This window comes from Chaetodon auriga, chromosome 19 (assembly GCF_051107435.1).
Source record: "Chaetodon auriga isolate fChaAug3 chromosome 19, fChaAug3.hap1, whole genome shotgun sequence".
Taxonomy (NCBI): Eukaryota; Metazoa; Chordata; class Actinopteri; order Chaetodontiformes; family Chaetodontidae; genus Chaetodon; species Chaetodon auriga.
In genome coordinates this window covers 10712101-10737117 of record NC_135092.1, presented here as the reverse complement: position 1 = coordinate 10737117, position 25017 = coordinate 10712101, and the positions used below count along the sequence as shown (strand labels likewise).

The window sequence follows — 25017 nt, the reverse complement described above, 5'->3', positions numbered from 1 at the left end:
TATCAGACTAACATGCCTGCACACACACAAACACACAGACCCAGTGACCTGAATGTAGCTCTGCTAGCACTGCTGAAATTATGTGCATAAGAGACGCTGACCCTTTCACATTTGCTATTGTTTTGACCATTTGGGAGGATTTGCGGCCTCTCCACCTGAAATTCCACAAACTCTGACTCACTGACCGTACCGCTGAAGATCCTCCAGTCAGGTCAGTGATTTCAGCCCGTGTATTTCTGACCTACTGCCACATCCAAAATGAGATTGGAGCAGAAGAGGGGACTGAGTCCAGTGGTTAAGTCCATGTGAAGGCTGGCTCTGAGGAGCTTGGCAAAGTGATTGATTCCTCCTGGGAGAAATCCCTGCTCTACTTCACTCTTTGGCCAAAGATTGAGTCCACTCCAGCAGAGTTAGGCCACATAATCTGTGGCCCTGATTGAAAATGAATCAAGAGGTTAACCCTTTGGGGTAGAGATGATCTGGGCCGACTGCCAGGATTAACCATGCACATTTGTGTGTGTGTGTGTGGTGTGTGCGTGTGAGTGTGGATTGCAAGGTTATCATACCCACCTGTTAAGCGCACAGGCAGCTTGTAAACACAACATTTGTTATTAAAAATCATCTATTTTCAAAATCGTCATCACATGGAATTACAAACATTTCATCAGATTGAATATGAAACATTGTGTGGTTGTGCATTCAGCTAAAAAAAAGAGCAGTAACATTTCAACATCGAAAAGTCAAAGCCTACACTGTGTAAGTATCAGAAGAATATTTTAATTTAATCTGAGGGAAACACAAAATGTCACGTCCACAGACAAAAGGGTTTCAGAAAACTCTTCTTTTCCTCTGCATGAATGGCTAATCAAGCTAAAAGGCAAACAACAGAGTTTGGAGCTCTCCAGCTTTCACATTTTTAAACAAAGAGATTGACTGGCTTTGGTAAAACAGCATTGAAGGGTTGTTCACTTCACAGGTCGATATCCATTCTGTCCCCCACCTGTGGTCATGAACTGTGGGTAGTGACTGACAAAGACAAAGAGCGGGGATAGAAGTGGCCGAAATGAGGTTCCTCTGCAGGGAGGCTCGTGTCTGTTTGTGGGTGAGAAACTCAGTGATCCAGGAAGATCCTGGCACTGAGTCACTGGAGCCGGCTGAAGTGGTTTGTACCCCTGGGAGGGAAGCTCATCAGGTGCCGTTGTGCACTGTGAGGCTCAGCTGGAGCTGGACAAGCAGCAAGAAATTAGTTAATATATGGAGCAAGTTTGGTTAAATTGGGATATGCAAAAAAAACAAAAAAAAAACAACAACTATAAATATTTATTATAGTCCCTTATTTAAAACATAATCAATAAATTCATTTGCTCTCCATTTTGATTAGAATAACAAATCATTTGAATAGAGAAAAGAAAAATGTAGGATGTAAGAAAAGACAAAAACAGATGTAATATTTTCTTAAATGAGGTTTTTTTTTACTTGATCTCTTGATCTGTCTGCTTTATCTGTGTAATGAAATCAATGCTTAGCGTATTTCAAACATTAACTGAAAGTGGAATGTGGATATTTTGCCTTTGGCTACAAGGTTTTCATCCAGACATTGAACTCTGCACAAGTATGTCTTTATCCAGCACTTGTTGCATTGCCAATTTGTCAATTTACTTCCAAGTGTGACTGCATGGACAGAGTTATGTCCACACAGTCACATTGTGGGGACTTGCCTTCCTTATGGGGACAAAACGCAAGTCCTCATAATGTAAATCATTAAATGTTAGGGTTTGGAATAGGGTTACTTTTGGACACATAGTGGTTATGGTTATAGTTCGGGTAAGTCTCCAGGAAGTGAATGTAAGGCAATAGAATGTCCTCTGAAGTGATAGAAACATGACTGTGTGTGTGTGTGTGTGTGTGTGTGTGTGTGTGTGTGTGTGTGTGTGTGTATGTGTGTGTGAATGCTTGCATACTGTCTTTTGTCTGCCAAACCACTCCGACCTTGACCCCGTCTCAATGGCTATTGATTCGTCTGGTTGCCTTTTGATTACAAATCAGTATTTGTAAGTGTGTCTGTTTGGACGGTTGTGTGTGTGTGTGTGTGTGTGTGTGTGTGTGTGTGTGTGTGTGTGAGAGAGAGAGAGAGAGAGAGAACGAGGGCATGCATACTGACCCTTTTTCTAGCATGAATAGATTTTGTGTGTGTGTGTGTCTTTCCATCTGTCAGTTTTAATATTCTTCAGCTATTTGAAGACTGTTTTGTTGCTGAAATGACAGACTACATGTTGTTAAAACAGAAACAGAGACAGATTGTTTGCTGTAAAATAGCAGCATGCCTCTCGAAACTATTACTGGGCAGCAAATGTGTAAGAAAGAAGCGTCTCTGCAATGATTTCCAATTATATTATTCTAATCTTAAAGAACTGTGATCCTTTGCTTTCGCTCTCGGACCATCAGAGAGGCGTTTCTAATAAAACTTTGTGTCTGATGGCAGGGACGTAATTTGTGGTTGACACAATGAAAGTGTTGACCTGTCCTGATATCAACAGATGAGACATTTGACAGAGGTTTAATGGTTTTGCAAAGGTGTTTACTTCAGTTTTTGCTTTTTTGGACTATAAGCATCCTTCCGTGGCCACAGTCTACCAGTGTGACGCATCATCTCAAGATTATTTTAGTGGCTTCGATCCAGCGGCTTTCGCAGTCTGCAGACCTAGCACAACACCTTATTGAGGTTGAGGTTTTTCAAATTATTCTCAGGCTGATAATCCTGCTGATAAAACTGCAGGCGCTGAGTGATGCTCTTCTTGAGTAAGCATGGGCTGAATTTCCTCTGGAAGGTTTCCAGCACCTTGTTGAATCCCTGCCACGAGGAAATTGGCCTGTTTTGGAAACACACGAGGCTCCCACCCCGTAGCAAGGTGTCTGCGCGAGTGCAGATTAGTGAATTGCTGCATTTTAAACGTGGATCTCTCTGTGTCCCTTGTATCACTTGTCAGCCTGTGACTCAAGTAACTGCTCTACGACCCTGTCCAGTGATATCTGATGCAACAGTTTAGCAGAGGGATAGACACTTTCCAAAGGCTTGGTGATTGTTGGACCTCCAGGACTGTCTGGACCATGCACATTATTTGTAATAAGCGTTTTATCTCTCCCAGCAGAGTGATGTGTGTGTCTGACATCTGATTAACTGATTCCCACTTCTCCCCTGGGCTAATGGGAATAAATACCCCTGCTAATTCTCTGTCTGCCGGCAGCCTGCGACACATCCGTCTGTCGCTGACTCACCTCGTTAGGCACAACATGAACAGCTAAACACGCAAACAAACACATACGAAACATGTTCATCTTTAGCGACAAAAAACCTGCTTCTGAAAGCGAACCCTGAGTGCCTCCTATACACTTGTACATGTCTCAGTATACAGACAACAGATACAAAGACAACGTCTTTTACAAAGGCTTGTTGCTGTAGAGGAGACACAGATGGTCACAATTCAAGTATTTCTGTTCAGTGTTAGAGCATTGTTCCACTACACCGTGCAGTCTCCGTGCAGCACATATTGCACAATAAAACCTATTAAATTAAATGGCCTGTTGGTGGCAAAGGATTCAGAAAAAATACACAGAAACAAAACCAGCACATCAGCACATCTCCTCAAAAGTATATGTAAAAATTCATGCTTTGCACTAACTGCCCTGTGTATGTGTTTTTTATGTGTTTACTGCAGGGCTACAGTAAAATCAGGGCTGTCATTCAGTGCAGCGCGACCCAGCGACTCTGCGCTGTGGGACATCGTGGTGGAGCCAGGCAGAGGAGCGACTCCCAACACTGTCTCTGTTGTCTGTCAGAGGAAGGTTGCTGTCACTGTAAAGAGGTCAGTCCACTGCATGACGTGCAGTCCATGAGCCCACCGCTAGCAGTTTGTTTGGATTCACCAGCCCTTTTCGAATGTTCGTTCTTTACACATAAAGAAAACAATCTTTATCTTTTTTATCTTCTCATAGTCTGTTATTGCTTCTCAGTAACCCCTGCTGCCAAGGAAAAGCAATTAGTTACCATTAAAAAGCATATTCAATGTTACATGTGCTCCGCGGTGCAGGGACAAGTTGAAAAGGATTTTTCTTTTTCATTTAGTAATCATTTGTGGCCTTGTGTTCACTGCAGGAAGTCAAGTGCACCCAATGTTGTTTTTGTCTGTATAAAAGAATGTGCATCAGTTTTCATGGAGTAAACTTGCTTTTGGCAGGAGAGGTAAGAGAGTACCTGTGTACAAACCTCAAAAAAAAATCTGCATTAGAAGAAATGAGTCATGAAATGTGTGCCCACTGCTTGCATGCAGATGCTATTTTGATTTAGTTCTTCTGACAAAAAACATCCTTAAGGACTGAATGACCACCTTGAACACTCATTTCTAAAGTCAGCACAGTGTCTGACAAGTACAGACTATGAATGATACTGCAGGAACAAGAACACTGTAAGGTGCCGACTGTGTTTCGCTTTCATTAGATGGCATCGAAGTTGCTCATGGGACAAAGCTCTGGGTAACGACTAAAAGGCACTCCAAGATTTGCTTTCGCCTGCTCTCTTCATCGTCACTCTGTCTTTTCCCCTCGTTAGCTTCTTCTGTTAGTATCATCTTCAGTCTCTTTGCCTCTGCCATGAGGTCACTAGAGGCTGCTGAGCTCGTTTCTGGCACCAGCTCCACTGCCCATTCCAGCACTCTCCCACTCCTGGTGGTACAAATCTCCTGTGCTAGTAGTGTAAACACCATCTCCACCAGGGCTCCAAGCTCTCAGTCTGGGCAGAGTCAGCTAGCAGCACAGCTAACTGAACTAACTAGCTACCAGCAGCCACTTTAGCAAAAAGTAAAGCGATCTGTCTACCAGAAAACTGCAAGTCACGGAGAGTCAAGGCAGAGCAGCTGGAGGACATCAGGGGCAAAACAAGAGAACATTTCATCCATAAAATATGATCCAGTTTCACCAAAATCTGTGATGTTGTTGGTGGTGTGGTGGCTGTTAAGAGTTAAGCACTTGAACAGGTGTTCGGGGTGCAGAGTGGGAATGACAGGCACCATTGTCCCTATTGCAAGTCAATGTACCATTTTGATGGTTTTGAAGCTGTTATTGTCAGGTAAATTTTTTTAGAATGTTGCTTTTATGCAACCCGGTTCCCCTTATATTCTTTATATTTCCTTAAAATAATAGTTACAGTATCATTTATTAAAAGGATTACAAACGAATAACAGCTGTCACGAAGCCAACACCCGTCACACATATACACATATATACACCTATTTGTGATGCCTTAAAAAAAAATAAATAAAAACCGAAGTAAAAATGTATAAAAAGAAGTAAAATGTGGTGGAATTGGCTTAAACTGATTTCTCAAATGATCTCAGTCTGCAGCCCCAGTTTTCATTGGAGAATGTCTGATTTTCTTATCTGATCTTAATTTAAATACTTGGTCAATTAGGAACTTTATTTACTTCAAAAATTTTATTTACTTCATTAGTTACCACCTCTGTAGGATCACCAGTTTTACCCTCCAAATTGCTTTGATGGGACTAAAATAAATTGCAACTGACAACTTTAAACAGTAGCAGTAAATGAACCAAAGTGCTGTTGAAGTGCTTCGACTTGTATTTCATAGCACTTTCACTGCTGATTCACTGATTACGACCGTTTTGCCTGATGCTGGTGGCGGCACACACCAGCAGCCACCTCTGCCCAGCAACCTCCTACCCACACAGACCCTGCACCACCCGCCGTCCTTCCGACCCACTTATCTGTAATCATCCATAATCACGGCTACGTTATCCAGGCTTAAGCGCTTGCACGTTCAGAGGGGGAGATTAAGAAGCAGAGATATTCCAAGTCATGTCCCTTGCGCTGAGCTCACACACGCATGCAACACATGCAAGCACACACACACACTCTCTCACCACTGTGCTTTGAAATGATGATACGTCCAGGGGTTTAGTCCCCCCCTAATAGATGGATTTCCAGGAAATAGGGACATTAACCCCTTCTGTGTTTCACTGTCTAGCTCTCACGCAGCCTCTCACAGTACTTTCAATGTGAATCATTTCAGCCTGTTTAAACTCTGAGTCCATTCCACTGAAGAAAACACAGCAAGACAAGGGCCGTACCAAAGAAATTAAGTTGATGTTTCAATTTGCATGATTTCAGGTATGCAGGCCCAAGACACACATGTTGTAAAGGTTCAAAAACACAGAATGGATTTGGTTTTGACATTTTGGGAAATATGCTTATTTGCTGTCTTGTTGCGAACTATATGAGAAGAATGATACCGCTCTTAGCTATAGCCAGTAGGCAGTTAGTTTATCTCAGCATGAGGGCTGGAAAAACGGGGAAAAAGCTTGCCCAGCTTTAGACCAGCACATCTAAAACTCACCAAGTACAATGTTGTATCTAATTTTTTTTTTGTACCATAGAAACCCATACAAAAACCCAAGTGTAAAAATGTCGATATTTGTAGCTTTGTGCCTTTACGACATGGGTAAATATACCTGAAAGCATGCAGAATGAAGTCCAGTTCCTTTGTAAGAGTAATGGTATTACCATCACCCTTCCTGCTGGGCTGGTTTGGAAACATCTCATACTGCGCAGAGTACCTAAGGCCATTTTTGTTCTCCTTTGACCAGAATAATTCTTTGTGGTCTCCATTTTCTGCATGCCAGGTGTTTTTGTTGTGTTTGTCAGTGAAATGCGAAGCTTCAACATGGTATTACTGACCCTCTGTGAGCAGCTTCAAGTTGGTCAAGACACACAAGAAACGTCTTTAGTTTTGTCAATTTGGTCAAATTATACACGACTGTGAGTCAAACTGTCTTCACGAAAAACTAATAAAAAAAAACTTATACTGAAACTAATAAAAACTGAAGTAAAACTAAACATTTTAAACAATCAAACCCACGAGGCTGAAACTAGATGAAACTAGAGTGAATGGAACGCAAAATTTAAGAACGAATAAAAAAAAGATAAATCGAAACCTATAACAGCTCTTGAGGCAGATTTGTTTTATTTGTTCCTATTTGAAATGTGAGTTTTAGCCATGCAGCGTAGAGGTTCATTGTTTTGCTGTATGCAAAGTTTTGCTCCACTTCAAAGTGCCACAGCTCCATTCACATTCTGCTCTATTTTCCCTTTGATCTCTTCCTTCTGGCAGGTATGCCTACACACTCTCTCCAGCATCAAATAACATCACATGCCATTTCTCTGACAATCCTTTGACCAGAATACTTGGCTCAAGTCTCTGCCAGCTCACTTAATCTTCCCTCCACACTCTCACCTTATTCTTCCATCTGCTGATGGAAATGAGACCTCTTGTGTATTGCGTTCTCTTTTGGTTCAAACTCTGCAGTTTGTTTTTCACAAATTTCAGAGTAATTTCTTTCTTTTTTTTTTTTTTTTTTCCGAGGCAGTCTGTCTCCAAGATGAGAGTACAACACCTCTTCTCAGCTCCTTCCCCGCTGAATCGTTTTTGTCTCTTGACACCAGACAGTGTTTTAGAAAAAAGTCAAATATGACAGTTTCCAGAGGTTTAATAACAAATATTCAACAGGGCAACGTTAGGTTTCCGCTGGACTTCTAGCTGATTGAAATGACAATTGTTATTTAACCCAAAGCTAATTCAATAACCCCTAACATTACACTGTTTTAATACTGTGCTAACAATATCATTAACACTCACCACTATTACCCTCCAAATGAACACCACAGTTGAACTTATTTAGCGGTTTATTGTGATAAAACTCGAACTGTATGTAGGCAGAGTGTAAGTGCTGCTTCATTTTACTCTCCACAATTAAACCCTTGATTGAAATTCCATTGAGTTTAGTTTTCATGATTCATTTTCCTGTCATAGATCAACCACAATCATGGCTCTACTGTACTGTATATACAGCATGGATTAACAGCAAATGTCAAACTCCTGCAGACATTTACATTATTCTTGTGAAGCATATCATATCATTATAAAACATATATCATATATCATAAAATTGTATTTCTGAACAGGGGTCTTCTGGAGGTTTTACAGCTGGACTTTGTGCCAAAGGATGTTTCAGACCAGCCTGAGAGTCAGACGATCTCCTGGCGTCTGGAGCTGCCGGGGAATGTCAAGGATATGGGCATAATGCGGATCTACACCACTCAGAGAGACTATGTGGGGCTGGCACCTCTGGTCATGGTGAGGACAATATCAGTATTCATTTCTGCGATTTTTAAAATGCAGCCTATATCGTACACATAGACACACTGTGTTCCCTGCAGGGTGCACCATAAATGATCTCTCGTGTTTATTGTAGTGTTGTTTATTCTGATGTTTGTTACCAATCGAGTTTTTGACGCGGTGTTTCCTCCATGTTGAATTATTATAGGTCTGCACAGCAGGGCTCGATAAGCTTCAAATCCCCTCTGCCTGTGATCACAGTATTATCAATGATGCATGAATATTGTTATTGATGCTTTGTGTACTTCTCTCAAAAACTACATTATGAGAAGAACACCACAACTTGCAAGGTATATACACGTATGTCTTTGACGGGAGATTCAGCTATTTCATGGTACAATAGTCAACATGAATCAAACAACATGGTGGAGCAAATTCATCTCAGTCACAATTCACCTGAGGAAAAAAAAAATCCTTTTGTTCTCCCGGAACTGTGGATTGAATAGACTTATTCCATAAAGAGGCTGTAAAATAGGTGTAGCTTTATACTTACAGCCGAGCAAATCAAATCAAAATCAAAGGCGCACCAGAAAATGTACATTTATTACAATCAGCAGATAAGGCTGTGCGTGTGATTCTCTGACCTCTCTGGGTGGTCTTTGCATGTTTTTTCCCACCATAGTGAAGTGATAGTAAGTGAAGTAAACGTAGGAATGGACAATACCAAGGCTTACAACAGAGTGTAAACTAACACTGTTTTCAGAAAAGAAACCGATTTAAAGCAGAGCTGAACTACTTGAGCCGAACTTGATCACCGCAAGCTAGATTACTGCAGAGCTTAGGGAAACATTGGACGTGAAGAGCTCTCAGTGTGGCACTGCCGGCACCACAGAGCGCTGATATTGCTTCCTGATTTTGTGCTTCCCCTGATCCACTGGCTTATGTTTGGGTCAGTGTCGCAGTCTGAACTAGAACATGTCCGTTTGGAATTGCGGTCAGCAGCTGTCAAGCCGACAGAGTTCAGAATGCGAAGCTGCCGGGGAACATCTGCTGAGTGTTGCCTGGTGCTTTAGCCCACAGGCATCAGGAGGGAAAAAAATAAACACTGATCACCCAGAGCTTCTTACCCACACGCTGCCACTACCTATAATAGATTAAAAAGACGCTATCAGACATCTTATGAACTGGAAAGTAGTTGTAAATCCATGTTGAAGGAGGAGTTAAAGTGTAAAACTAAAGCTACATCAGGCTTGATGACAACTTGTGGGATGCAGGAGAGCTAAGCTGCTGCTAAGCGTTGACGAAGATGTACAGTACAAGGTGGGAAAAAGGGCTGCGAGATTAGAAATGTAATCAGGTTTAGGTGTTTTTGAGTGGTGATCTACTGTATGGATTATACATTATTATTTATTTATTATTTCCATCCAGGTGTGTGAGTTTGTGAGAGAGAGAGAGAGAGAGAGTGTTATCATCCTAGATGTTATTTTTGAAAGGTTTTCAGCCCATCTGTCCATTTGTGTGTGGGTGCTGAATCAGTGTGATTTAAGTGATTCAAGTTTAGGAGCCTGCGAGTGTTTTAATCCCTGTTAGTCTTGCTAACACCCTCTGCCTGTCATCCCTGCCCCTGCACAAATAGTGATGATTGTATTGTATAATGTATTAGTCCAGAGGGTTATTCAAACAGGTATTTCATGTATGGTATTAAGAACCTTCTTTCTATAACCTTCCCCCCCCTTGTATCAAGCCAGTGGGCTACTAGATAGTTTGGGTTTTAGAGAAATTCTGCTATGTTTTACACTCATCCAGAGTAAACTTAGTAGTGGTTATTTCTCTGTGTGCAGTTCGAAGTTACACAGAACAGGCTGAAAGATAAAAGTCAGTTAACTTATAGCTAAGTTCAGTTCCTGGACATCTATGGAATCAGGCAGCAGCTCCTCCCGCAGGTATAGCACACCTTCTTCAGACTCAAAGGAAGCTAGCATTAACAATTACAGCCCAGACTTTACTGTAGATCATTGCTTGGAACTAGCCTGTTATATCTGCTGCTTTAGGAGCTGTTGTGTGAAGTGAATTGGATGTTTGATAAACTCAAACTCCTTCTTATTTCTGAAAGTACAACATGTGGTGTAGTTAGAGCAGCCATTCATCTTTGGAAAGGTTTGATGTAATTCCCTGTCTTTCATCTGATATCTAGCAGTTAAACTAAGCTAGGCGAATATCAGGCTTCAACCTTCAAAGTGCACTCCACCTATTCTTGTTATTTTTCCTCAAAACAGCCCGACCCGTCTCTCCCTCGGTGTCCTTGCAAAAACAGTGGATGCAGCTGTGACACTGCACCAACGCAGTCTGTCCTTCTTTCCGCACAGAACACTGATATCCTGAATACTGCGGCGCTGACGGGTGAAATGGTGTCAGTCCCTGTGAAAACTCTGGCCGTGGAGGCCGATGGCTCCGTCACCGATGTGACCAACTACACCAGCTGCAGGTCTACAGAGGAGGACGCACTCAAGGTAAGCCATTACAACCACAAGTCTAATCAACTTGGCTTGAATTACTGAGTTGAATCATTTCCGTGTTGGTTTCTAAATGTATTTGCTGCCTGGTTGCACAATATGGACAGTGGATTGGGCAGCACATGAGAAGCTTATTATGCATATGTGAGGGAGGGCTGCTCACTTGGCGCCAGAGGGGCAAATGCCACCATCATACAATTGCTGGCCCCCCTCTTAGTGATGCCGCTGGCCATACTAATTTATTTAACACATGTATCATTATGTGTTCACTGGAACTGCTTTTCTTCATTGACGTGTCTTATGTCAGATGGCACTGGTGATGATGATGATAATGATGATGATGCTTGCAGTTGGTTTTCCTGGTTGGGGTCAGTCAGTCTTGAGCGGAACTGAGTCTTTGCAAAGGTCAGTTTTGACATTAAACGTCATAGCAAATATGTTCAGTTCCTTTTCATGTCCTGAAACCTCCCACCAAATGCCTGAAGGAGTGTTCACACCCAGGACCATGTTCAGAGGTCATAGCAGGCTTTTGTTCTCGCAGAGCAGTAAAACGCAGTGTTTCCTCTTTCCAGCTGCACTTGCTGCAGCTTTAATTCAGCTTCAAATGATTTCACATTTGAAAGCAGAGAGAGAGCTGAGAAGCTGGCTGGAGCTTGGGGTTCAGCTCTGAGAGGTACTTGGTGATGTCCGCCATGAAGGCCAAATCACATCGAGACTTCTCTCTCACTGAGTTTCCACGTCAGGTTTTTCTTCATCTCTATGAATTATTCCAGACAGACTGACACTTTGGAACAGTTTTACTCTGTCTGGTGCCAGCAGCTCCGCAGAAGCAACAAGGCGCTTCTTCATAAATTCTCCTTCTGAATGAGGTTTCAGTTCCTTAGATGTCAGAATGCGATCTTTGGAAAGCTGCCTGTTGGGCATCCAAACTACACCGAAGAGCGTTAACTTTGAGTGTTAGCTCATCCAGTTTAGCTTGTTTAGAGCTGTAATGACTCTTGAGATTGGCCTTTTCATTACTGCGAGTCCGTCCTCACAAATTAACTTCGGCACACTGGTTTATCTTTGATTTCTCTTGGAAAGAGAAGCACTGCACATCCACTTATGTTTTCTTGACAGTTGGCATGATGCATTGACATGATATCAACCATGATGTGTGTGCTGCGTTCAAGGACAACTGGGAAGAACATAATAGTGTAATATTTTATGTTATTTTCTTTATCGCTGACAAAAAGGAATTTCTTCTTTTCATTCATGAATTGCACTGGCTCAGTGGCCGGAGAGATTCCCCACCCCTGGTGTACATCATGAGTAGTTTCTCTGAGCATGAAGTACATTAATCATGTAAAGTAAAATACAAACAGGCCTTTAATTTTATGCCATTCCTTTATTGTGGACATTTAGTTAATGATTTTTCAATAGAGTTCTCTTTACTGCATTAGTTCCGCATAACATGTTCATCTTAAATAATGTAAAACTGGGCAGCTTGATCATTCAGTAGTCATTGTGTATGAACGCTTTACAGTATGCATAAATATTCTATTATCAGCTGAGCATGTTTTAAACAAATGGAAACACACACACACACACACACACACACACACACACATATATATATATATATAAATATATATGCAGCCTTTGTTTCTCTCATATTTAATTCCTGTTTGAAATGAATATATCATTCAGACCTAATTTGCATACAAAGCAAGTTTGCTGAATGTTAATGTTTGACAGTAATTAAACTGAGTGGAGACAATGAAAAACCAGATGGCGTGTAGCTCCAAAACATCCGCTGTCACTGTGCCATCATGCTCAACAGGTCCACACAGGTCCAGCTCTAGCCTGTGTGCCTGTGTCTGTGTGAGTGTGTGTGTGTGTGTTTGGGTGAGTGTGTTTGTGTGAGTGTCAAAGCATCGTGGATAAGAGCAGCCTCTTCCATATGGCATTAAAGACTGAGCTCATGATCCCACCAGTCAGTCCATAAGCACAGTGATTTGACCTTTGTGTAATGGATCCGTGTTACTGGGACAGTAGGAGAGAGCAGAGGGAGGGGCACCGAGAGGAGAATACCAGAGAAGAATAAAAGGAACTGAATATTATATTCCATGAGACGACACTGCAGCCACTGGCTTTGTGAGTGTGAGGCAGTGTCTTTAAGTGTGTAAGCTCAAGAGAGTGTGCGAAAGAACTAAAGAGAGGGAGACTGTGTTTGTAATGATTTTCTGTATCAGTAGAGGAACTTAATCCAGTTATTATTTTGTCTCTGAATGGTCCCTTGCACTTTCTGCGGTCACTGACCCCTCTTAGAGCAATGCCACCAACCAGATGATATTAAAGCCTGAAACCACAAACTTTACATTTTATACTATAACTGCCACAAGGACGAATCTCTATTAGGGACTGATTTACAGACAGTGCGTAACTCTTAAATTCAATTATATGCTAACATAAGATGGCTGTGTGTGTGTGTGTGTGTGTGTGGAAAAAAACAGTTAAAGAATCGTACTGTGGTTGCACATTTAAACCCTTTTAACCTAAATATTCGTTAAACTTAATCCTGCGAACCTAAGCACATTCCCCGACACATTAGCACATTATATAGTTTTTATGGGGAAAAAAAAGTCAAATGCAGATTGATTTGAAAAGTCTTTTTCTCATAACTTTTTTAACTTTGGCAGAAAATTGACACAGGCATGATGATGCCTATGATGACGTTTCACAAGTCTGCTCATAGATTTTCATATTCACTGAAAACAATAGACGGCTGGAATTATAGATAAAGCATTTACATTTCTAAAACACAGTAAGCAGGTTTGTAAAGCAGGCAGCAGGGGTGTAAAGCATACTTGATGGGCGGAAACATGCAGATCGACTGGTACTAGCATTCTCAACCCACAGTGAATGTGGAGAGAAGGCTGACCACCAAAGAGTAAAGAAGATCATGCTAAATAATTCCCAAATCACAGAATAGACTATAGCTTTTAAAGGCTTTAATCAGTTTTGATCAACATGTCTCATTACTGAGCATGATTGAACATGATTTAAGTGCTTATTTTGTTTATTTTTCGAGTGTTAATTGGTCCCATTATGTCGTCACACTGGAGAGCTGCACAGGACATCAGAGATTTTGGTGCAGACCAGTCGGCATGATGGGAAAAAGTCTTCGCAGGCTGATCTCCTGCAACGTTTCCACAGGAGTTCAAGTTGACTTACCTTGGAAGTCATTCCTCTCTCTGCTTTTTCCTCACTTTTTCCGCCTCCCTCTTTTCACTCCCCTCTCTCCAGTGCCACACTCTATTCTCCAGTCTAGTGCCCTCCAATTACCTCTGTGGAGCCACTGGTTTGTTAAGATAAGTGAGGCGGCAGTGGAGATAGGCCTCCAATCTTAAATAAAACACACCAACTGCTGTGTCTCACCTCATTGCTCTCACTGGTGGGGACTTCAATGCTCCCACCTACAGTACAGCACTACAGGAACAGTCGCGCGGCTGAGCTAATTTATATTCTGTAACAGTTTCATGGAGACCATGGCCGTGAATTTACATGACATAAACAGAAACACTGTGCGATTCCCTGGCCAGACTTTGGAAGTGTTGGGAAATGAATAAAATGTGTGTCTGTGTGGTTTTAGCTTATTTGTATTGCCGCTTCTGTTCCCACTCTCCTCTCTTTGTCAGTTCTTACTGAAACTTTCTTTTTCATTTTTCCGTGGGGCTTTACATGGAAACACCTCCACCAGTGCATGTCTGGAGGAAGACAGTTCAGTCCCAACTCTAGTCCTTAGTGATTCTCAAGTGATTCTGTACTTTATACCATCGCTTTCTTCCCCAATATCAAGATATTTATGGAGTGTCAGACAGGCAGACAGAAAGGAAAGCCATCAGACTGTTTGCAGAAGTTTTTGGACCAATCTTAAATCATGAGGCCCTCTGTCATCTTTCCTCTTTGTCTGTATTGTCCAGGTGTCAGAGCGATGTGACTATGTGTATGTAAATGGGAAGGAGACACGAGGGAGGAACAGGGTGATGGTCAACTTCACTTATGGTTTCCTGAGTGCCCAGCTGGAGATGAGCGTATGGATGCCTCGCCTGCCCTTGCTCATCGATGTGGCCGACCCCGAGCTGAGCCAGATCAAAGGCTGGAGGGTCCCTGTTACTATGGGCAACAGGAGGTGAGGCCGGACCAGCTCTGTGTCAAACTGTCTCATTGCTATACGACTGTTGGTGCTAGATGTTATCTTGATTCTGAGGTCGCCATGTGAAAAGACTCATTTCAAACTGTTTATTAGATGTGTTTTGAGTCCTAAACAAGTAATAATGGAACAGCAGCAACATTAGACTAACTCTTCTTCTTAGAGAAAAGACAACATGAAACATGGTGGCTTGTTTCGTCATATTGAAATTCAACATCTTTGAAATAACTATTTTGTTGCCACACAGACTGTGATGAGAGCTCATTGATTTAATGTTTGCAAAATTAACTACTCTGAGCTGACAGGTGGAGAAACTATAGCTGGCCAAAGAGCATTAACGCTAGCCCCGTCCATTTCCTATTCTTTGTGATAATCTGATGGTTTCATCTGTCTGTTTGTGTGCTTGTCTGCACCAACAAGAGGACCTTTCATTGTTTAATCAATTCAAAGTTCATCAGGCAAATGAAGAATTGATTCAATTTAACCTTTTTAGAATATAACCTTTCGAGATGATGTACTTTCTTGTCAAAAGGTTAAAGCACAAATCATGTGACTTGACTTTACACCTCAGGTTAAAAGGGCTTCATGTAAGAACTTGCAGTAAGATTTAAATAGAAATAGAAATGTTTGTTGTATGCAGTGTTTTGTGTCAAATTAAAATGTTTTTAAGTGGTGTTGTCATATCTAAGCAGCCAATAATTGTGTTATGAAGCTAACCCTGTAGAGATATTTCAAAGGAGATAGCATGAGCTCTGCAACACATGAACACTGAGTTAGCAATGCCAGAAATGTCTGTAGTGGTGTTGAATTGGATTACAGCATATTGAGATGTTTCTAATATCTGTCTTTATACTATATATGTAGCCAGTCCTAAAGACGTCACATCTGTGTTGGGGCATTAGTGGGTAGGACACTGTAAAGGCAACACAATTGCCCTGGAGATAAAGGTTAGTGGAATTTCACTCAATACTGTAGTAAAGTCATTATTTTTCACTCAATACAAATGATGGTGGCCAACTGATGGTCTGTTAGTTTTCTCCAGGGTAAAAAAAGTCTTTGGGGCTTTCATTTTCCAAACCATTCAATACCCGGCTCCCGACACAAATGGATACGAGGTCAGAAATGTGAAATGTCTATGCTGATTGTAATGGCCAGTGTCAGCTCCAGCTGAATTTTCTGCGCCGTTCCTGGGTTACCGCATGCTGCTGTGTTGTACATGTGTGTATACTGTATGTGAAAGAGAGGCAACAGGATTTTTTGTTGAATTGGTAGTAAGAGAATAGACTGGTATTAGACTTTTGGATTCATAAAAAAACCCCTTCTATACAGCCTCAGCCCTGCATTGCTTTCTTTTTATGTGAGCCTGTGTGTGTGTGCGTGTGGTTGGAACAGATTAGGATTCGCAGTAAAGTTTTCACTTTTATTTTATTACAGTTTCAAAAAAGTTTGAAATAAACACCTCTAAAAAGTTAGTGCAAAGAGAGTTTAATTAACACTAATTATAACACTGTATTTGCTGATGTTATCAACAACCTGGCAACCTTGTAGAAGGCGTGATGGCTCATGGGTTACCAAAGAGCTAGCAGATATATTGAGTAACCATGGCAAAGAGACCCAGCTGAAAAACTTCAATTATTAGTGCCTTTAAAAATGAGTGAGGGAGATTTTGAAACAGTAAAAAAACACAATTAAAAAGGGTGCTGATGCTGTGAATGCTTCAAATCAAAGACAAATGTATCAATGTACAACCCAATTGCAAAAAAAAGTTGAGATGCTTTGTGAAACATTTTTGTAAATATATGTTTATTCTGAAGTTGATGCAGCAACATGTTTCAAACAAGTTGGGACAGGAGCAACTGGGAAAGTCATGGAATGCTCCAAAAACACCTGTTTGGAACGTTCCACAGGTAAACAGGTTCATTGGTAACAGGTGATAGTATCATGATTGGGTATGAAAAGGAAAAAATGTAAACACATGCCTCATAAAGGATATTACTACATGGCCTCAGGAACACTTCATAAAAGGGCTGAAATAAGTACAGTTTATTCTCTGCAGGTGGAAGGCTGGTACAGTATTAATAATCATGAGTCTGACAGAAGGATTGAGGAAAGAGTTTGTTGTCTGGCGTTGAGTCACACTCGTTTAATTCAAGCAGCATCTCCATTGCATGTTAAGCTCTGACCTCAGGCTATATAATAATGATGTTTATTTGGACTGTAGCTCTTGACTGTAGCTTTCCGCCTGTGGTGTGAAAGCATATCCACCAGCCCTGCAGCACACCTGTGGTGCAGTGTGTGGCAGACCACCTGTGCCTGTAATAATTATATGATCATTGTTGAGGGGTTTGAGGGTGGTTCACAGCTTAACCTCGTTCACCCACACAATAAACCAGTTAGCAGCACGATCCTGCTTAAATGAGCTTCAATTCATTTAGAGGGAAAGGTCACTCGGTGAATGTTTTACGCCTCTACAGCATCAACAATCACGCTGCTGGTCTCCAGTATTGTTCTTCAGTTCATTGTCTCTCTGCTGGCCAGCAGAAAGGACATTTAGGAGTTCACACCACAGATTAATAGCATGATTTTCTAGTGTATTTGTTTACAATTTGTGCAAGGAGAGATCCACGCTATAATATGTGTATCTGAATGAGTCGCATTTTGCTCAATAATTCGACCATTTGCTTCTTAAAATTCACAGCACACAGAATTTATACTTCAGTGGAAAATTCACATCTGTAAATAATTGTGTTGTACAATGCTTTCAATAGCACATTGTTTATTATCTTTCTACTGCAAAGAAAAGCTTCAGCGTTTTGGGAAAATACGCTCATTTGCTTCATGAAGATCAGTGCCAGTTTCATGCCTGTACGCTAAACATGAGGCTGCATTTAGCAGCTGGTTAACTCACCTTATCTTAGCATAAAGACTGGATGCAGGGGGCTAAAAAAAGGGGGGAAAAACAAAGGTTTGTGGTGGACTATCTCTTGCCTGGCCAAGAAATAATTCAGCAAATAATCCCCCATAAAACCATGACTTGTTTATACATTCTAGTTTTCGTATGGCTGAACAAAGAATATGTGATCTGTTGATTAGTGAGCTTTAGATGTGCTTGTAGGCAAATTTTGTTTCTTTTGTACAGAGCCAGTCTTTATGCTAACTGCATCCTGACTGTAGCCTCATATTTGACATACGGGCATGAACAATCAATCTTGTCATGACTCTGCAGGAAAGCAAAAAAACTTGCCTGTTATGAACTCTTACTAAATGACATATTGTATCTGATTACCTTTGTTTGTCAGGTCGACATGGGACAGTGAGGAAGAGGAGGAGATGAGGAAGGGCAGAGGTTGCATGCTGCAGTACCAGCACTCGACGCTCAGGGTGCTGACACACTTCATAGCGCAGGCTGATGCTGAGGTGCTGCCTGACCTGCTAACTGGGCCAGAGCCTGTTGAGTACTTCCTGGGTCCTGACTGGCAGGTAAAAACATTTAACAGGCCCAACCAAAGCTGAAATGCCAGCACTTAATAGCATGATTGAGGTTATCCAGTCTCAACTAGATTAATTAGAGGTGTCTTGTTCCAAAAGTTACAACAGCTGGTAAGACACTGAATTAGCAGAATTATAAGAATTATCCATTATTGCGGTTTACAATAAAAAGTAAGGTTTTTCTCTCTTTTGATTGACAGGTGGATGTGACCAATCTTGTACGCTACTCTCTAAAAGTGGCAGATCCTGATGTAGCCAGGGTGCAAGATGGGGCGGTGCTGCAGGGACGAGCTGTGGGCACCACTACTGTACAGGTGAGCCATGATTTGTGTGTGTGTGTGTGTGTGTGTGTGTGTGTGTGTGTGTGCGTGGTTTTAGCAGTTGTAGTGCATGTCATAATCATGTACAGTATGTCCATCTGCACTTTAAATGAGGATTTACGGGTTGCAGGTGCTGTCGCCTCTGACGTCGTCGGTCCTCGCTGAGAGGAGCATCCGGGTGGTGGATGATAAAGTGAGTGTGACAGAGCTGGGGGTGCAGTTGGTTTCTGGGCTCTCTCTGTCCCTGCAGCTCAGCTCAGGGAGCAGCAGGGCCATCATCGCCACTGCAACCGCACGGGAGATGATCACGCAGCTCAAACAGGTAAGTAACTGGAAAATTGTAACACACAAAGCATGAAAGTGTGGGGCACGGCTCAGCTGTTCGTGATGGTACTTGTCTCTTTTTATGCCTGTTACTTTTACAGTTACTCATTTTTAGCCTCGCCACATAACCTGTGAAGGACCCTTCAACAGTAAAATCATTTTGGGACAGGAAATAAACAAAAGCAGTGAGTGATGTAGGTAATGATTCCATGAGAGATTAGTGTGTTTGCTTATTGTGGGATTATTTATGATCGTGAATCATGGATGGTTTTCTCTCTTATTCCGATTTTGAAACAGTGAAAATAGATTTATAGATTTTGCAGAAACACGTGTTTTTGTACAGGATTAGTAGATTTTTCAAGTAAGCATGGAAAGATAACATCAAAACACGCCATCAAATTTATTCTAAGTTTTAAAAGTCCAAATTTTCCGCCAGTGGAAGGTAAACAATGCCCATGTTTCACTCGCTCCTTTGTAACTTGCATCTTTGGACACTCTGATCCATCTGCCAGTGTCAGCCCCATAGCCAGGGTTTCATCAGAGAGCTTACCTACGAGCACAAACACGAGTCCTGAATTCAGATTGGTATAGGCTGCAGCCCGCAGTGTTTTTTTTGTCTGTATTTATTCTGTGTAATTTTCTATTGGCTCTTTAACAAGTAAGCTCTTTCCGTCTTGTCGTGATCTGCTACCACTGCAGCGATGATTTGGCTTTGTGTGCAAAGTCTGAAAACAAAATTTCTTTTTTTTTTTTTTAAATGTGGGCATTTAAAAAGCAAGCCTCTGGCTTTCGTCAATGACTTCCACTGACAAGGTTCCTCCTTTTATTATACCCCAGCCTGAAAGCACTCACAGATGCATCTGTAATAAAGCAATGGCATAAATAACATCACTGACCTGCATTGTAAGACCCACATGCTTTTTGCGCTGCTAGCAGATTAGAAAAAATCACTTGTGTTGCTGCTCTTTGATTTTCCCATGTGCAAATCAAACACTGTAAATGAGACTTAAGTATTGATCTCAGTGTTTAGATTTAGGATTTGGCACGGGATCATAGTCGGACTGATGCCAAAGGAATTGCATTGCAGGTCCAGTAAACCCTGTTTAACAAAGCAATTGATTTGATTGATTTAAATTTTGATTTATTTTGATATGATACTAAATACATTCGGCTGTGTACTTGTAGAGTGCTTTCTTAGGATCCAGCAGGGAGACAACCTGCTTGTATCACACAGTATTTAGGCAGCTGTATGTATGCTACAACCATGTCAAGCGTTTGGCGGGACACGTGGTGAACTCACTGATTCAAAAAAGGGAAAAAGACACAGGAGAATAGACACTAGAGGACAAACGCGAGATAATAACCCTCATAACACAGGTGAACTGCCAACAACACCACTAAGCAACTGAAACAATCTGGCGACAAGTCTTCAGCAGTCCACAGCCTTTGTACTGTGCTTGATTGTGATGAGTCCCAGCTGTGTTGGAGCCAGCTCCCAGCCACCTGGATGACCACGCCCAGCCTCTGCCAAAAAAGGAAACACAGGAAACACACCCCCACACCTCTCCACAGCACACCAGAAAACCATTTTCCAAACTACCACAACTAGTTTACTTTTTCAGTCTCTCATCTCTCAGATCTCTTGTTTGTTCTTTTTCACTTTTTAATTGTAAATCTTTTACCTTTGCTGTATGTTTATTACTCTGGAAAGCACTTTGAATGGTCCCAGTGTATGAAATGTGCATACAAATGAAGTTGCCTTGCCTTGCATTGTGTTTGGTACCCCATATATATCCTTTAGAAAATCTAAAGACCTGTTGGGGGATTTTGGCATTAATTAATTAATACATTAAAACATCCAAATGTGCAAGCAGTGCAGGGTCAGTGTCTCTTGCACCAATACATCTTTCAACCGCCTAAAACCCCCAAAACAGAAAGAAATATCTCTTTTGTTCGGTGATAACAACATCATTCCACATTCATTTAAGTTTTCTCCGGTGAGGTTGAATTGCTCCTGAACAGGGAGCAGAAACAGTGTATGCACCACAAACATCATTCAAAACAACTTTATTGTAAGCCCTTTGTGAAGGGGGCTTCAAATTACACATTAAACTTGCTATGATACCATAGCGTGTTATTAATGTATCCTAAATGTTCATTTTCCAGCAAAGATATAATTGGCTTCTACAGAATGGGCTTGAATTATAAGAATTGCCACAACAGAGCAGATTTATGCGACAATGACCCTTAAGGGTGTAATAATATTCTCTCTCGTCCTCTCCGAATGTGAACTCATTGTGTTCACAGCCCCGACCATCATCTGCGGTAAGCATGCTGTGTGAGAGAGCAGAAGAGGCAGACAGGGCGCGCAGATGATCATTTTAAAAGCTCAATCACACATTTAGCCATGGCAGCCTGCCCTTTTTAAACCAGCTCTCTGACACAGGCACTGGGGCAGCAATTAGGCGGCCCATAGCTGTTGGAACGACCGCTCACTTTACCTACAGTACACTGTCACTGTGGCTGGTCTGCCCCTGTCAATAACAAACTATTAGAACCATGCCAGCGCAGATGACCAGCCAATTGTGTCTGTGATGGCAAGCTGTTAATGTTCTGCTCAGGGCGATTCATAATGTATTCAAACCCAAAATATAGGTTAGCTCTGTGGCGACCCAGTGGCTCACATTAGCAACAGGAAATAGGTCATTGTGTATTAGTGTGATTGGATTGGCTAATTCTGTTCTTAACGTGACCTTTGTCGTTGTATTTTTTGTTCTTATTTAAAGGACTTCTATTATACTCTCTTTATCCACTTTGGTTAAATTATATTTCATTCTCTGACTTCATAGGACTATAATCCATGGTACAACAGCACCCTACTGAGTGTAATCATAGAGAGTTTAGCCGAGGCAATTTAGTGCTATTAACAATCATGAGAATGTAGCCCTCGCTGATGGCAGGAGGGGAATATTGATTTGCTGCTCCTGTTCTGACCTGCTATTCCACTATTCTGTGAACTCTGTCTTGCTCAGTTATGACAGGCTGTTCTTTCTTTCTTTCCTCCTTTCTTTCTCTTTCAGGAAGCCGTGGTCAGCTGCTGGGTTCAGTTCAGTGATGGCGCTGTCGTTCCGTTGGAGCTGTTTGACCGCAGTATCTACTCTCTGACGGTTTCTACTCCAGATGAGGGGGTGGCCACAGTACGCCGCACCCCGCAGTCCACATTTGTAGTAGCACAAGGTGAAGGTGAAGGGCGGGGGGCACTAGTGAGAGTGGAGCTGAGGATCTGCGAGGAATGCCAGAAGTCCAAGAGGAAGAGCAAGTTGGCAGTGGGCACGGGGCTCCTCAGGATCAACTTCCAGAGTAGCAGCAGAGTTGAAGCAGGGGGCGGTGGGGTTGGCATCGACGGAAATAAAGATTTTGATTTTGGTGCTTCAGAAGTTGTAGGTGTGCTTAAAACGACAGTGACATCACAGCGTGCTGTCACAGGTATGGATAAATGGCTGTTCAGAAGCACAGTACCTGACCAGCAAAGGCCCACCTTGGCAGAAACTACCACCTCAACCACACTTTCAACAAGATATATGCAGCCACATGTTGTGTGGATTGGGACTACAGCCAGAGCTACAAGAGCTACCACATATGCTGTCATGTCCTCGACTGCCACGACAGCTATCAGCAAGCCGGGCCTGAATACACGACTGAGCACTGTCAGACCTAAAGATACGGCAGTGGGTTTAGTTAGTAAAGGAGAAGGGCAGAGGAGAAGCTATGGCAACATGCTTGACAACCCGAATGCTCCTTCTAACAAAGACGTCCCTAAAGCAGAAATAACACCTAAGAGGGAGCCTCCGAAATCTAAAACTCCAAAAGTAATTGAGAGCGACCTCATTAGGACATTCAGAGCCATGTCAGACTTGGAAATCGGGATGTATGCCTTGGTGGGGGTCTCCTGTGTTGCTATCTTGGCTTTTTTGCTCAACTGCGCTTCATATAACCTCTGTTTCCGGAATCACAAGACCCCCATACAGGCAGGCCTGGCCCCCAGCGGGGACCTGAAGGATCACAAGCATGACTGGGTGTGGCTGGGAGGCCACAATCAGAGCACTCCCACACCAGGTGCCCCAGCCCAAGTGTCCACGCTTAAACGGGAGGTTCATCGCCCTCTGGATTCCCGTCACTCCATGGACTCCATCGGCCACCGCAGCCTGGACAGCACCCTGCCCACTGTGAGCGCCCCCGCTGTCCCCGAAAGAACTGCCACCCTGGGCCGCAGCAGGGCCAGCTCCCAGCAGCAGCAGTTTCAGGGAAAGGCGATCGACCCCATGGCGAACCGTTCAGCCACGTTGCTGGCCAGGCCACATCGCAGCGAGCCCCTTCATTCCCCCACCAGTAAGCGGAACCAGGTCCAGTTCACCACTTTCACCACGCTGGACATCAAGCACCTGGCTGCACTGAAGAAGAACGGTGTTGACTTAAACTGGGCCAGCCAGCAGACGCAGCAACACCAGGCCCCCGCCGAGCCCCGGATACCTCTGCCTGACATGCCGTGGCCTGTAGTCAAAGCTCTAGGAGAGCCCCAGTGAATTTGTTGGGGTGTGTCTATGTGTGTGTGTTTAAGTTTGAGTGAGTCAGGGAGACAGACAGAGAGAGAGAGAGAGAGAGAGAGAGAGAGAGAGAGAGAGAGAGAGAGAGAGAGAGAGAGAGAGAGCACCAAAGCGTACACACACAGTGTGTTCGGACGGAGAATGTCTAAAAGAAAAGAAGCTGGTTTTTGGTGTTTTTATAAAAGATAAATCACTTTGGGGGATGTATTTATTGAGGTTAGATAAAGGACATTTTATATTAAAAAAGTATGTGCTCAGTGAAAGCCTGTAAATACATTATTTAACAGTATGAAGAGCAAAAATAGGAGATACTGTGTGAACTTTTTTAAGATTCAAGGTGATTAGCATGATTTCATCCTCGAAATGTGAGATTCTTGTATTTGAAAAAGATGTGCTCTCCAGATCTGTCATTGTAAATATGCATATATCTATACTATTACTTATTTCTACATTTCTAACTCAAAACAAATGAATTTTCATCTCCTTTTTCTTTTGTACAGTTCTGTAGCCCCTGTAGGAACGGCTCCAGATATTGCTAGTTGTCAGGGTAAATGCAGTACGGGAGGGATTATTTCTAGTAAGTAATTCTATTCTTTTCCAGCCTTTTGTACTTTTTTTTTTTTCTAGGATTCCTCCAGTGAATACCTGAAGAGTCTGTGCAATTTGTCAGAGAATATGCAACATTTATCAAGTTATTTTGAGCAATCTGTCACTGTAGTCTTCACCAGATATTTATTCAAATCAAATGCATGCTATGCAAATATAGTCTGTGCAGAGTTTGAAGTGGACATTGTTTCTGAATTTTTTAACAAAGTTACCTTGGGCTTCAGGCTCCTCTTGGGGGCCTGGTTCTACAATTTGTAAAAACGTCTAATCTTGGTCTCATGCCACAGAGCAATACATATTCAGCTCCAAGATTTTTCATGTGCGAATGAAAAATGATGATGCCTTTTATATGTAACATCCTCTTATTTTTAAACCAAAATGTGATGTGTATTTCCTATGAGATCCTATCAATAAAGAAGAAATTGATACATTTGTTATTGTTGAAAGTCAATTGAATTCAATCATTGTTTTTTAAAGCGGCTGAAATACTAAGAAGTATCATTCGAAGGAAGGCATGCTGAATGGTTTGGATTATAGGCTAAAGCTCTGCTGTGATTCAGTGGGATTTAATTACAGTATGTTTAATCACTATTAAATGTGATTTAAGGCTGATGTCATTCAGCAAAATGTTATACTGACAGCAAGGTATCTGATGTGACTCCTGATATTGGTATTCTGCGCTGCTACACCAACAGTGACACAGTGAGTAAGAGAGCAATGGGAAAACGTGAAGTGATTCCCATTTGCATATTGTGACAGTGTCCCCAAAGAATTACAGGTA

The 25017-nt window shown here is 42.1% G+C and overlaps 1 protein-coding gene across 1 annotated transcript in view; it reads left to right on the top strand.

Annotated features, from left to right (window-relative positions):
- LOC143338337 (transmembrane protein 132D) overlaps nt 1-24653 on the top strand; it is a 31501-nt gene extending 6848 nt beyond the window's left edge. Inside the window, exons 3-10 of the mRNA XM_076758675.1 lie at nt 3717-3863; nt 8032-8203; nt 10552-10695; nt 14664-14872; nt 18193-18373; nt 18583-18696; nt 18833-19024; nt 22107-24653. Coding sequence (XP_076614790.1) covers nt 3717-3863; nt 8032-8203; nt 10552-10695; nt 14664-14872; nt 18193-18373; nt 18583-18696; nt 18833-19024; nt 22107-23609 — 2662 coding nt within the window. The 3' untranslated portion in view covers nt 23610-24653. The remainder of the gene's footprint in view (nt 1-3716; nt 3864-8031; nt 8204-10551; nt 10696-14663; nt 14873-18192; nt 18374-18582; nt 18697-18832; nt 19025-22106) is intronic.
- The last annotated feature ends 364 nt before the right edge of the window (nt 24654-25017 follow it).